At 37.9% G+C, this 13758-nt stretch overlaps 1 protein-coding gene across 2 annotated transcripts in view; it reads right to left on the minus strand.

Annotated features, from left to right (window-relative positions):
* Positions 1–460: 460 nt before the first annotated feature.
* The window catches only part of CCNC (cyclin C), a 38184-nt gene continuing 24886 nt past the window's right edge, over positions 461–13758 (minus strand). The window contains exons 7-13 of one of the 2 annotated variants that reach the window (XM_062186548.1): positions 13294–13329; positions 12553–12644; positions 11885–11952; positions 6557–6636; positions 4485–4603; positions 2326–2420; positions 461–1781 (exon numbers count right to left, since the gene is read on the minus strand). In XM_062186548.1, the coding sequence (XP_062042532.1) occupies positions 2369–2420; positions 4485–4603; positions 6557–6636; positions 11885–11952; positions 12553–12644; positions 13294–13329 (447 nt within the window). In that variant the 3' untranslated portion in view covers positions 461–1781; positions 2326–2368. The remainder of the gene's footprint in view (positions 1782–2325; positions 2421–4484; positions 4604–6556; positions 6637–11884; positions 11953–12552; positions 12645–13293; positions 13330–13758) is intronic. The other variant, XM_062186547.1, reaches the window with a different exon arrangement.

Consider the following 13758-nt stretch of genomic DNA (forward strand, 5'->3'; position numbering starts at 1 on the left):
GGAGGTTCATTACAGTTTTAAGTTTTCCACAATAAGAAGTAGAAAACAAAACTATGAGGTATATGTATTAATTTTAAAAGTAAAAATTATAAAGAAATATAGGTAAGCTGAAAGAAAAATTATGGTTAATGATTGTGACATTGAATTTACTCTGCCCACCCAACTCAATCACATTAATTCTTTCAGACCTGAGGAGAGCTTTTTTCTTATTTCTTATCCTACCATAAGCCTAAAGGCCCATACTTGTCATTGGTACTGAGTTTATTCATTCTCCCTTTTCCAGATCATCTGATAGTCTCCCTAAGGAAGCAGGACACAATTTAAAGTCTGTTTATAAGCCATTTGAAATTACCCCCTTGACAAACTATTAGAAGGCTTTAATTTAGTACTTACCTAAAGGAAGACAGATTCTCAGAAAAATATCATAAGCAAATTCAAAAAGATAAATTCAAGACACTAGTCAATGTACCTGGAGAACTTACTTTTATTCTTGTACTTTTATACTAGGAAGTCAACATTTAATTTAATAAATCCATGTTCACAAATGATTTATAAAAACTTTAATCCTTAAATTGTACATCAATATCCTATGACTCCAAATTTTATTTAGCACTCTCCTTCAAGTCTGAATAAAATGATTAATTTATTAAGTTCCACAGACAGCACAGTCCCACTGACAAAACATTTAGTCTGAAGTCCTACTTAAGAAAAGCCAGTATCAAACTGGCCTGAAACCTGATTGTGTTCCTGGCTCAGGATACCTGTATTAAGTTTGTAAATCCACACTAAGAGACAAAATTAAACTAAGGTGTATATACTTTATAAAAACTTTTCACAGCAGAATAAAAATTAACATTAAGATTATACCAAATTTTCAACCTTATTAATTGTGTTTGATCCAATTAAGCTTTCAAAATGCCAGGTTAGCTGAATGAATTCCAAGTATTTTCATGTAGGGTTTTTTTTTTAAAAGTTTGCCCAGCATTTCAAATGGTTACAGAATTAATGTAACTTTTAAACTGCTAAAATATGGTATACATATAAGGAGACTTAAAAAGTTCATGGAAAAATGGAATTAAAAGTTGGTCTTGGTGCAAGAAAATCTTTAAATCCATGCATAGTTATTTCATAATATGCATTTTCCATACATTTTTTTCAAGACCCCTCATATTGCACTTTTCTACTAGGCTGAGCTATTATACATTTTGAAATCAACAGATACTTGATTAATTTCCCTGAAATTATACACATCATCACTAAAATCTTCCAGGATTTTGTAAGACATGATTCCTTAAGCAGAGTTTTAAAGTTTAACTTATGAAGTGAAAAAAAAAAAAAAACCTCACATATTGACTTTTTACTTCCTTTTTTGGTCCTTCAATGACCAAAGATAGTTTTAAGCACTTATGTTTTGTTTCCTAGCTTAAATTTTTTCTATTATCCAAATTAAGAAATATTGAACAAAACTTATTAATTTTGAAATGTCTATCTGTCTACAGGTCCTTTTAGAACCTTTCCAAACTTTTATAACCAGGAGATTTTGATCAATTATATACTAGAATCAACTTAGGTAAGGAAAAACTTATTTTGCAAAAATAAAATCACTTCCAAGTATGCTTGACAGAAACAAGCTATTCATTTTCATTTGTGTTCCATTGAAGACATTACTGAAATCTGTCCAATGGTTTATTTCCAAGTGGTCCACTATGGAATTCTTCGGAATGTTTTAAGATTGGCTGTAGCTAGAGTTCTGACTTCCATTTGGACCCTGCTCTCCTTCACTGTTCAAATAGGGAAGAAAGAGATTTTTTACCAATTAAAAGATTCACTTAGTGATAAGCCCACTAATGTTTTTAAAGTTCACTATTCTATGCACAACTCTATAAAGCAAAGCCATTTCTAGCTGTAGGACACAGGTACAGAACAATTAAAATCCGGAAGACTAACATTTGATTTTATGTTTTTATTCTTATGTAACACACCAAGCATTCTAGAAGTTAGTGTCTATATATACTCAAAAATTTAAATTAGGGTATGGGGTTTCATTGTTATTACAGGTATCACTCAACATAGAGATTACAGCTTCTTCTGAACAAATTTTCTATTAAAGCTTACATATAAAATCCTATTCCTACTATTTAGGAAAACCAAGAAATTATTCTTCAGAAAAAAAAAACAAAAAAACAAAAAACAACAAACTTGTTTTCCAAAGGCATAATGAAATCATATGTAAATACAGCAAACCTTTATAAATCAGAAAGAAATATGGCAATTTCCCAGAAATTGCTGAATGTTTAAAATAAATACAACTAAAACTGAAAGTACCAGTAACTGTGGCAACAGGATTATTGCCTTATCTTGTCCACCATCATCTTGCAGCTTCAGGCCCTGCCACTAGTGGAGAATCACTCAGGGAATTTCTGCAAAAAATGCATCCAAAGGTAGCTGTTTCAATAACTGCCTTAAACAGCTCCTTGTATAAATCAAGTTTTAATTTTTTCCAAACTGTAACATTAACTAATCAGTATCAGTCCACAAATCTATCTTAACATTGAGGGGACTTCAAAAAGTTTATGGAAAATGGGATTAAAAGATTAAAAAAATAAACTTGATTTCTTAGTATAAATTCCATCAAGTTCAAGACATTTTTATAAGCAGAAACACCAAAAATGTAATCCAACCCCAAAGAACTGAGGGTTTTGGGAATTTAACCATGCTAACGTAGCTTTTTTCGTTTTTTGTTACATTACCACCTGAAGAATGGGTGCTCTTTGAAAACTGTTCTAATATCAGGAAATAAAAAAAGTCAATAGGAACCTTATCACTGTAAGGTGGATGCCTATGATTTCTCTCCAAATGGCCCTTGTTTGGTGAGAGGAATGAGCAAGCACATTGTTATAATGGGAAAAGACGAAAGCTTTGGCTAACTTTTTCAAAACACTCTTATAATGAGCAGATGTTATCATTCTTTGACCTTCTAGAAAGTCAACAAGCAAAAAACTATGGTCATGACCTTTGTTCTTGACTTGGTCACTTTTGCTTTGACTGAACCACTTCTACTCTACCTCTTGGTAGCCATTATTCTTTGTTTTCAGGGTCATACTGTATGTATGTGTGTGTGTGTGTGTGTGTATATATATATTTCACCTCCTGTTATAGTTCTCCAAAGAAATGCCTTGAAATCTTGATCCCATTTTTTAAAATTCCCATTAAAAGCTCTGCTTTAGTCTGCAGCTGATCCAGGCAGAACAATTTTGGTACCTGTTGACCACAAAATTTGCTCGACATTCATTTTTCAGTAAGAATTGTGTAAGCTAAGCCAACTGAGGCATCTGGAGTGGTGGCTATTGTTTCTGTTGTTAACTGTTGGTCCAATTCAATTAGGGCACAAATGTGATTAATTTTTTCTTGTACATGGATATGAATGATCTGCCATCACTGTGCGCTTCATCTTCAAGTCTCATCCCTTATTAAAATGAGTTACACATTTGTACACCGCTGACTTCTTTGAGGCACTGTCCCCATAAAATTCTCTTAAGGTTTCAATGATTTCACCATTCCTTCACCCAAGCTTTACTATCAATTTGATGTTTTTGTCTTGCTTCAATTGTAGAATTCATGTTGTTCTAATAGGGGCTCTTTTCAAATTGATGTCTTATCCTTCTTAATATCTCAAATAAGATCCTGTTCAAACTTGTAATAAGTTAGTATAAGTTTATTTTGGTGCAAAAAATTTTGAAATTCATGCATAATTTTTTGATAATATGCATTTTCTATGAACTTTTTGAAGATCCCTCATATATGACTTAGTTAATTTTCCAGAAAAATGATTTAAGATGGGTAGCATTTCCTTATTTTCCACCTGACCTGTTTTCCCTACCTCAAATGATCTGATTTATAGTGAAGGTTGAGAACCACTGAAGTAAATGAACAAATCCTATTTAAAACAATAACAAAACAAAAAAAAAAATCTTAGCACAGGTGTTCCACTTTACAGAAAATTATGGTGCTGTCTGTGGATCTTAGTGTTACTCAAAAGCCAAAATTCTTTCCAATATCAGATCATTCAATGAGATTTTTAAAAGCCATTATGATGATTTATAAAACAGGGTAATAGCTAGTAATGGTAAGTGGGCGTGGAGGAAGATAGCACAAGGTCAAATTGAAATGAAACTGCTACATAACTATCCCAGAATTTCATATGAACTTGCCTAATTCTGTTCCATTTAAACTTATGTATGGTATGTGGCCATATGTTGAGGGATACCTGTAATAGACCTCCATCGTATTAGATAAAGTTACTAACAGATGATCAATTTAATGTATTTTTACAAGACATTTTCAGTCTATCAAGTCACAAATTTAAAAAATTTGCATGAATCAGGAAGTTTTTGTAGAAATTTTAAGATACAAAACAACATAGTCCAAGAAAAATATGAGTATGATATGTGATTAAATGAAGCTAATAAAAGTTTACAAAGTACCTGTTTGGAGGTGGTTTTGGTTTCGGCATCTTACTAAGAATTGTTGCCATCTCTTTCCTTTCATCAAAATTCTTCCACTGTTCATATAATTTTAAAATAACCCTGATAATTTCCAAAATCTAGAAGAAAATATTTGAAAAGTTCTCAGTGGTAAAAACAACCAATATTTCGTATATAAAGAACAAACACCACATTCTAGGCATCCTTAAAAACCAGAAAAGGGACATGTCTGTCCTTAACTACTCAGGTTAGATTAGATAATCTTGATAAACATGAAAGCAGTAGTTTTCACTATGTTACTACCTAGGCTTTTCCTCCTAGCCTCTCATCTTTCTGCATGTATAAAAAGTTCATGTGTGGATTTCAAAATTTCTTCTGTACCTAAATACCTTACCTTTAAACTCCATTTTTAAAAAATATTTTTTTATTTACTTGAAAGACAGAGACAGCTCCCATCTAATGGTTCACTCCTCAGCTGCCTGAATGGCTGGGGCTGAATCAAGCTGAAGTAGGGGGCTAAGAACTCAGTCCTGGTCTTCCATGGGAAGGCAGGAACTCAATTACTTGAGCCACCACTGCTGCCTCCCATGGTCTGCATTAGTAGGAAGCTGGAGTTAGGAGCCAGAGCCAAGAAATAAACTCAAGCATTCCAATGTGTAACACAGCATCTTAACTGCTAGGATAAATGCCCATTCCCTAATTCCATTGTTCTGTGAACTCTTGGAAGTATCTTGTCTGCCTTATCTATCGCGATAGTTGGATTCCTTCTATCAGCTGACATCTTAAACTGAAATAGTGAGATACTTAGAATAAAGGTTCTTAGGGCCTGCACTGTGGTGTAGCCAGTGAAGCCACTGCTTACAGTGGTGCTGGTTTGAGATCCCGTTCTCTCATATGGCCTGGGAAAGCATCAGAAGATAGCTGAAGTCCTTGGGTCCCTGCACCCATGTGGGAGACCCAGAAGGTCCTGACTCCTGGCCTTGGATTGGTTCAGCTCCAACCATTGCAGCCATTTAGGGAATGAACCAGTGGATGGAAGACCTCTCTCTGCCTGTCTCTCTGTAACTTTGCCTTTCAAATAAATAAATCTTAAAAAAAATAAAAAAAATAAAGGTTCTAATCATGAAGGAATTACCATTATACACCATATTCCTCTAACAACAATTTTTGCAATTTAATTGGAGGTAGTATATACAAGATATTGTATTAACTCTCTGTTAAGTACTCTTTATCTAAGTTAGTGTGCTCAAAAACTGGGAGCTACAAATCTGTCATATCTAGTTTTCAAATGAGCTCTTTCTTCTCCACCAAAGTAGATGTAATGGATTAATTTTAATGTTTTCAAAATGTGAGTAGAAAGATAGAAAACAGGGCAGAAACCATACTGCCAGGAAACAGACTTCTAACAATAGTATTTAGTGCTCACTAGGTAGCTTTTAATACAATCCTAGATGTTAGAGGCTATGTAGCAACAAATTAACAAAAAGCTTATGATTCTGTTGAACTGAAAGCTAAAAAAAGAAAATTATGTATTTTTTTTAAAATTTTATTTATTTATTTATTTTTTGACAGGCAGAGTGGATAGTGAGAGAGAGAGAGAGAGAGAGAGAAAGGTCTTCCTTTTTGCCATTGGTTCACCCTCCAATGGCCGCTGCGGCTGGCGCATCTCGCTGATCCGAAGCCAGGAGCCAGGTGCTTCTCCTGGTCTCCCTTGCAGGTGCAGGGCCCAAGGACTTGGGCCATCCTCCACTGCCTTCCCAGGCCATAGCAGAGAGCTGGCCTGGAAGAGGGGCAACCGGGATAGAATCCAGCATCCCAACCGGGACTAGAACCCAGTGTGCCGGCGCCGCAAGGCGGAGGATTAGCCTGTTAAGCCACGGCGCCAGCCTGAAAATTATGTATCTTAATAGTCAACATCAGATCTTCCCATCAACATGTTTCTTGATATTTTTAACCAATAATCTTCAGAGCCTTATGGACATCATGAGATTTTGGGCTCATGATAAGTAAATATGACATGTGTTTTTAAAATATTCAAGCTTATATTGAACTTAGGGAATTTTAAAGAATACCTTTTCCATATCCACAGAAAGTTCAGCAAACCATTGTCTGGCATCTTTCTGCTGTACGACACAGGCTACATGAAGGCAAGCTGGAAAGAAAAAATGACAGATAACTGCCCATGGTTAACTGAAAATATGGACTACATGGTCTTAGAACTAAAGCTAAGATTTTTCATGTACAAATTTCAGGTTTAATTTCCAACATTATTAACAAAATTATGTAGCTACATATAACAGTTGTCACTGGCCACCTCATCAGTTTAATATAGATAGAAGACTATTTGACTATAATAAGGCTATTTACATTTGCTCCCACTCTGCTAGTCATAGTGCAGGTACCCTGGGCAAGCATGTTAGGGAAACAAAATCCAGTGAAGAGATTAGAATAAGGAAATCATCCCAGAACAGTGGTACAAAACAGGAAACTGCACTCCTAAGTCAGAGTGACAAAATAAAAAAGGCCCAAAAAACAACAAAGCAAAACAAAAAAACTGCCAGGCAAACAATATGCTGACACTGGTAAGTTTCAATAATGTTGATAACATTCTGATACTTCAATGAAAAGCAGTATTACCTCTGCTTTTTAAGTTATTAGCAAATGATCAAGTTATGTGATGACTAAGCACACTGGTACAGAATTCAGTGTTGTAATCAAACAGAGGTTATAAAAAATGTACTCCATTGTATCTAATTATATATATTATATATAATCTAAATTAACAAAAATAGGAAAAGAGCCCAAAGGACAATCTACATCACGAAATTTTTCCTAAAATAATTCCCTCTGCCTACCCTGACCAGCCTGATCCCACCCATGCCAGCTTACAAGTTCTATTTCCTGGTCTGACTACCCACATGACTTTGCTAACAATGATATTCTAGGCAATCAACCACCCAAATGTGAACTGACATACTAGTTACCCCAAGTCAAATGAAGTTATACAGTAAGCTTTAGGTTTAGAAGGGATGAAAGGCCAAATGACTGAATGGCAACAAGTAATTAAAACACAAGGACATACACAGAAAAGAGAGAAGGCATCCTAAACCCAGACTGAGGCAATATTTGGAAATTGGGGCTGGTATCATTTAAGAGGTGGTATCTGAGCCAAGTCTAACAAAACTGAGAATGAGAGAATGGCATGTACATAAATGTTAAGAAGAGGCTACAGGCCGGCGCCGCGGCTCAATAGGCTAATCCTCCGCCTAGTGGCACCGGCACACTGGGTTCTAGTCCTGGTCGGGGTGCCGGATTCTGTCCCAGTTGCCCCTCTTCCAGGCCAGCTCTCTGCTGTGGCCAGGGAGTGCAGTGGAGGATGGCACAAGTGCTTGGGCCCTGCACCCCATGGGAAACCAGGAGAAGCACCTGGCTCCTGCCTTCGGATCAGCGCAGTGCGCCGGCCGTGCCGGCCATTGGAGGGTGACCAACGGCAAAAGGAAGACCTTTCTCTCTGTCTCTCTCTTACTGTCCACTCTGCCTGTTACAAAAAAAAAAAAAAAAAAAAAAAAAAAGAGGCTATAGAATTTATCCAGCTATTGAGATACACATTTTTGATTTTAAAAAGTTCATTCTGGGGCCAGTGCTGTGGCACAAGCGGGTTAAGCTACCACCTGCAGTGCTGGCATCCCATATGGGTGCCAGTTCAAGTTCCGGCTCCTCCACTTCCCATCCAGCTCCCTGCTAATGGCCTGGGAAAGCAGTGGAAAATGGCCCAAGTACTTTTTTTTTCCGCCGAGGGCCAAGATTTTATTAAGAGGCCATCTAGAAGGCAAGCCCTCTGACAAAGCACAGAAGCCACCCCACGCGGTGATAAGGCTCAGGCTAACTTTCCATCTCAGGTGGAGGATGAGGCAGGAGGCACCCTGCACTTGGGCTTTCAGAAGTGGCCACTAAGTATGGCTCACGTGGCGGACTCGCTCTGGAAGTACATTCAACCTGCATTGCTGGGAGGTTCCAGAGGATGCTCTAGCCTGCCAGGTAGCCACTAGCCACCTCATCCAGGGAGAGGGGTGAGCACCCAGGGCCCCTCCTGGCAGGAGGGGCCTAGGAGAATAGGGGGCCTGGGGCCTCATCAGGGAAGCAGCCTTATGAAAAGGAGGAGACAGCCACCTGGTTCCCATGACAAAGTGCAACGAGGCCAGCCCCTGCAACCCCACATTGTGCGTCCAAGATATGGTCCCATCTGAGTCCTGCACTTTGAGGTCCTGCACCCACGTGGGAAATTCAGAAGCTTCTGGCTCCTAGCTTCAGACTGGCCCAGCTCCAACTGCTGTGGCCATTTGGGGAGTAAACCAGCAGATGGAAGATCTCTGACTCTCCCTCTCCCTCTCTCTGTAACTCAGCTTTTCAAATAAATAAATAAATAAATCTTTAAAAAAACATCACAAGAAATTTTTAAAAAGTTCATTCCAGCTCAGGGTTTTTCTCAATCGTGGCACCAGTGACATTCCGGGTCATACAATTTTGAGACTGTGGTGCACTCTAAGATGATTAGCAGCATCCCAGCTTCAACCTACTACATGTCAGTAGCATCCCACCCAAGTTGTGACAACTAAAACCACCTCCAGACATTTTCAAATATACTCTGGGAGGCTGGGGGGTGGGGGGTGGGGGGTGGGGCCTCTGAGAACTACTAGAGGCCAAGCTCAACAGTATGGAGGATCGATTGGCTCTCTCTGCACAACTATGGTGGAGGCCAATTAGCCAGTTTAGGAGACTACTGTAGTAAACTAATAGAAATAAGATGATTATGAGATTACAAAAGAAACACAATTGAAAAGAAGGTACTGGTAAACAACCAGATGTAAGTATTGAGGGAGACTGAAAAGCCTAACTGCAAAGTTTCTTACTAAGGTTACAAATTAATCCTATTCACCAAGCAAGCAAAGTTAATATATTAAAAGGAGGACCATGAGTGGGCACTTCGCCTAGTGGTTAAGAAAATGGTTAAGATGCTTATACCCCATCTGTGTGTACCTGCATTCAATACCCAGCTCTGGCTTCTGTCTCCAGCTTTCTGCTAATGCAGAACCTGGGAGACAGCAATGATAGATGAACCATACACATGGGAGATCTGGACTGAATTCACAGCACATTCCTAGCCAGTGTGAGCATTTGAGGGCTGAACCAGTGGATGGAAGCGCTCCTTTCTCTCTGCCTCTCAAATAAACAAATATTGTTTTAAATAAATAAATAATGGCCGGCGCCGTGGCTTAACAGGCTAATCCTCCACCTTGCGGCACCAGCACACCGGGTTCTAGTCCCGGTCGGTGCGCCGGATTCTATCCCGGTTGCCCCTCTTCCAGGCCAGTTCTCTGCTATGGCCCGGGAAGGCAGTGGAGGATGGCCCAAGTCCTTGGGCCCTGCACCCCATGGGAGACCAGGAGAAGCACCTGGTTCCTGGCTTCGGATCAGCATGATGCGCCGGCCGCAGTGGCCATTGGAAGGTGAACCAACGGCAAAAAAGAAGACCTTTCTCTCTGTCTCTCTCTCTCTCACTATCTACTCTGCCTGTAAAAAAAAATAAATAAATAATAAATAAATAAAAAATAAAAAAAAAATTTTTTTAAAAATTTAAATAAATAAATAAAAGAAAGGCCGGCGCCGTGGCTTAACAGGCTAATCCTCCGCCTTGTGGCGCCGGCACACTGGGTTCTAGTCCCGGTTGGGGCTCCGGATTCTATCCCCGTTGCCCCTCTTCCAGGCCAGCTCTCTGCTATGGCCCGGGAAGGCAGTGGAGGATGGCCCAAGTGTTTCGGCCCTGCACCCGCAAGGGAGACCAGGAGAAGCACCTGGCTCCTGGCTTCGGATCAGCGCGATGTGCCGTCCGCAGCAGCCATTGGAGGGTGAACCAACGGCAAAAGGAAGACCTTTCTCTCTCTCTCTCTCTCTCTCACTATCCACTCGGCCTGTAAAAAAAAAAAAAAAAAAAAAAAAAAAGAAGTATATTTTGGAGCAAGAGTACAAACTTATTCCTCATCATGAATTTCAGGTAACGGTAAGTCAACTGAGTTATGTAAAAGATAAATCTAGGAGCCAGTATTGTGGGCACAACAGGTTAAACTGCCACCTGCATCCCATGTGAGCTCTGGCTACAGTGCCAGCTGTTCCACTCATGATACAACTCCATGCTAATGGGTCTGGTAAAGCAGCAGAAGATGGCCTGAACACTTGGGTCCCTGCCACCCATATGGGAGATGCAGATGGAGTTCCAGGCTCCTGGCTTTTGCCTGGCCCAGTCCTGGCTATTGTGGTCATGTGGGGAGTGACCCAGCAGATGGAAGATACCTCTCTCTCTCTTCCCACCTCTCTCTGTAACTCTGCCTTTCAAATAAATAAATAAATCTAATAGATATAAAGAACTGATCTAGAGCAAGATCTTGGCAACCAAAGAAATGTAAATGTTTCAACTCAGAAGAGATTGTAGAAGCCATGGCCTCAGTGACAACACCCAGGGAGTACATAAATAGCAGAGATTGCAAAGACAAGGCACAAGTCCTGTTGTCCCCTCCCTCTCACCCAGGCAAATCTCAGAATTACTTCTCACTAAACTCAGATGCCATTTCAGAAACCTTCCAAAGCCAGTGCTTTCACGGAGCCCCCAGTACTAAAGATGTGTACATATAACCTATTTGTCACTGCAAGTGAATAATTGAAAAAAAAAGAGAAATTATGAAAAATAAGTTTGGACTGATAAAATAATAGGGGGAAAATTGGAGGACAGAATTATGGAGATCAATAAAAGAAGGGAAAGAAAACAGAAACTAAGTGCCTAGGATACATCAAGCATTACTTGGTGCACTGTAAATTCATTTAATTCTTGAAATGAATGAGTCCCTTGGAATTGTTAGAATATTCCTCATTTTACAATTAAGGAGATAAATTCAGGAAAGTTAATTTTCCCACATTCATAAAAGAAGCAAAATTTAAATCTAGGACTATCTTACTCTAAAGACAGTTTTCTTATCCATTACTGTACTGCCTTACACAGACAGTAGAATTGGCTCAGTTATTGTATGTAAGTTAAAACTATACTAGCAGGCTTAATTCTGAACTCTTACCTCTAAACAAACAAAAATGATCTATTTAGATACCAATTAAAATTATCTTAAATGATTTTGGAAAAAAAAAAAAACTTACCAAAAAAGGGGGGTGGGGGAACAATAATCCTGATTTGTGACAGTTGCAGCTCATATTATTGAAAGTTCACATGCAAGGATTAGTCTATTACTTCATGGAACATAAAAACATAAAGTACAATAGAGTGAAATTTATTTTAGGATGACCTAAATAGATTTAGAATAATGTAACTAATAAAAAAGTATACCACATTTACATACCTAAAGCTATCATGAAAGGAGGATACAGTAGACAAAGATCCGTTCTGTAGGTATCATTCACTATCCTCCTACAGAAATTTAAATCACAGTATTACTGAAAGCAGAACTACTTCTTCCAACTGCACATCTCTTCCCAAAGAAAGCCAACTTTCCCATCTCTGTACACAAATATTTTCTTATATTACTGAAATACAGCTATAAAGGTGAAAACATCAAGGTAAATGTGACATAACTAAACATATATTAATGAATATAAAATTCACATTAATATATTTAAAATTTTAAAACTTCACAAGAAATCCTAAGCATACTTTTCTAATTTTTTAAAAATTAGGAAATTAGAAAAAAAAGTCAAGAATTAACTATGAATTTATATGTATGTTGAATAGTATCAAAAAGTATTCTGATTATGTAAAAAATAACTTCATTCTCAATTTTCATGTCAACAGTCTGTCACACAAAGTCAAATTTTATTAGGTATATTTATGAAACAGATACTTTAAGATGCTTATTGTTAGCATTTATACCATTACAGTTACTAAAGTTCAAAAGCAAATATTTTGCTGAACATAAAATATGCAGGGGCAGTAGTTTAAGAATTTTAAAAATACTTAGCCTTATAATATACTATAACATATTATACTATAAATAACTTCTGTTCTTATTACCATGCAAGGGGAAGCAACATGTCTTCTTGGCCCATGTCCTGCACATACTGGAGCAAAGGTCTATAAGGATGATACACTATCAAGCAACAATCCTAGAAAGTTTAAAACAGATTACAATACAGAAATATTATCATTATCCCACAGATTTCTAACTGCATTTCAAAATGAATTTCTCTAATTCATGATTGCTTCCCTGTTAGTCTCTTAAGCAAGCAGTATGGCAACCCTAAGCTCTCCTGTAATAGTGAAGCAGTGCTCTCCCTGGAATATACCTTGGTAAATCGGCTGGCAGTCAGTCAGCATCCAGTCATTGCCTGAGAGACTCAAAGTGTCACATCTGCAACACACTGAAACCTCTAATTAGCCTACAGTTCATAATTCTCAGCTGGAGGAGAATTCTGCCCCAGAAAGATCTATCATTAAATAACACCACACACATACACAATTTGTGCACATAATTTATAGTGGTTTAATATCCTGACTTGTTGGCTAGTAATCCTTTTATTATGGTTACTTACTATAGAACAGAAACACTTCCCATCCTAAGTAGGATACAGTAATTATTTTACAGGCTGCAGGGAGGATATAGGTGATACTACTAGGCTACCATGATTTCACTACCACACATCACACGGGTTGTTTTAAAATGTACCTCCCTACAAATCATTTCATTAAGTAATTTCCAAATTCATAAAATTTGAAAAGAGGTTTTACTCTATAAATCATATAAAATACACTTACCATTAGTTCTAAAAGATAGAATTCACATTCTAATATCTGTTAAAAAAATCAAATGTCAATGTGAAGCCTAATAAAATAAGCCTGCTTGCTCTAAAGTAACAATTTATAGACATTATACTAATTTAGCACACATTTTCACTAATAGTTTTAAATCAATAAGCAAAGTAGTTTATATTAGAATGAACATATAATATAAAATATTACTTATTATTATATAACATGTACAGTTATGATGGAAGCATTTTAATCTTTATAAGAATTCTTACGAGGCTGGCACTGAGGCACAGTGGGCTAAGCCTCTGCCTGCTGTGCCAGCTTCCTATATAGGTGCTGGTTCTAGTCCCGGCTGCTCCTCTTCTGATCCAGCTCTCTGCTATGGTCTGGGAAAGCAGTAGAGGATGGCACAAGTACTTGGGCCCCTGCACCCATGTGGGAGACCCGCAAGAAGCTCCTGGCTTCCCATCA

The sequence above is a fragment of the Lepus europaeus genome, chromosome 3 (assembly GCF_033115175.1).
Source record: "Lepus europaeus isolate LE1 chromosome 3, mLepTim1.pri, whole genome shotgun sequence".
Taxonomy (NCBI): Eukaryota; Metazoa; Chordata; class Mammalia; order Lagomorpha; family Leporidae; genus Lepus; species Lepus europaeus.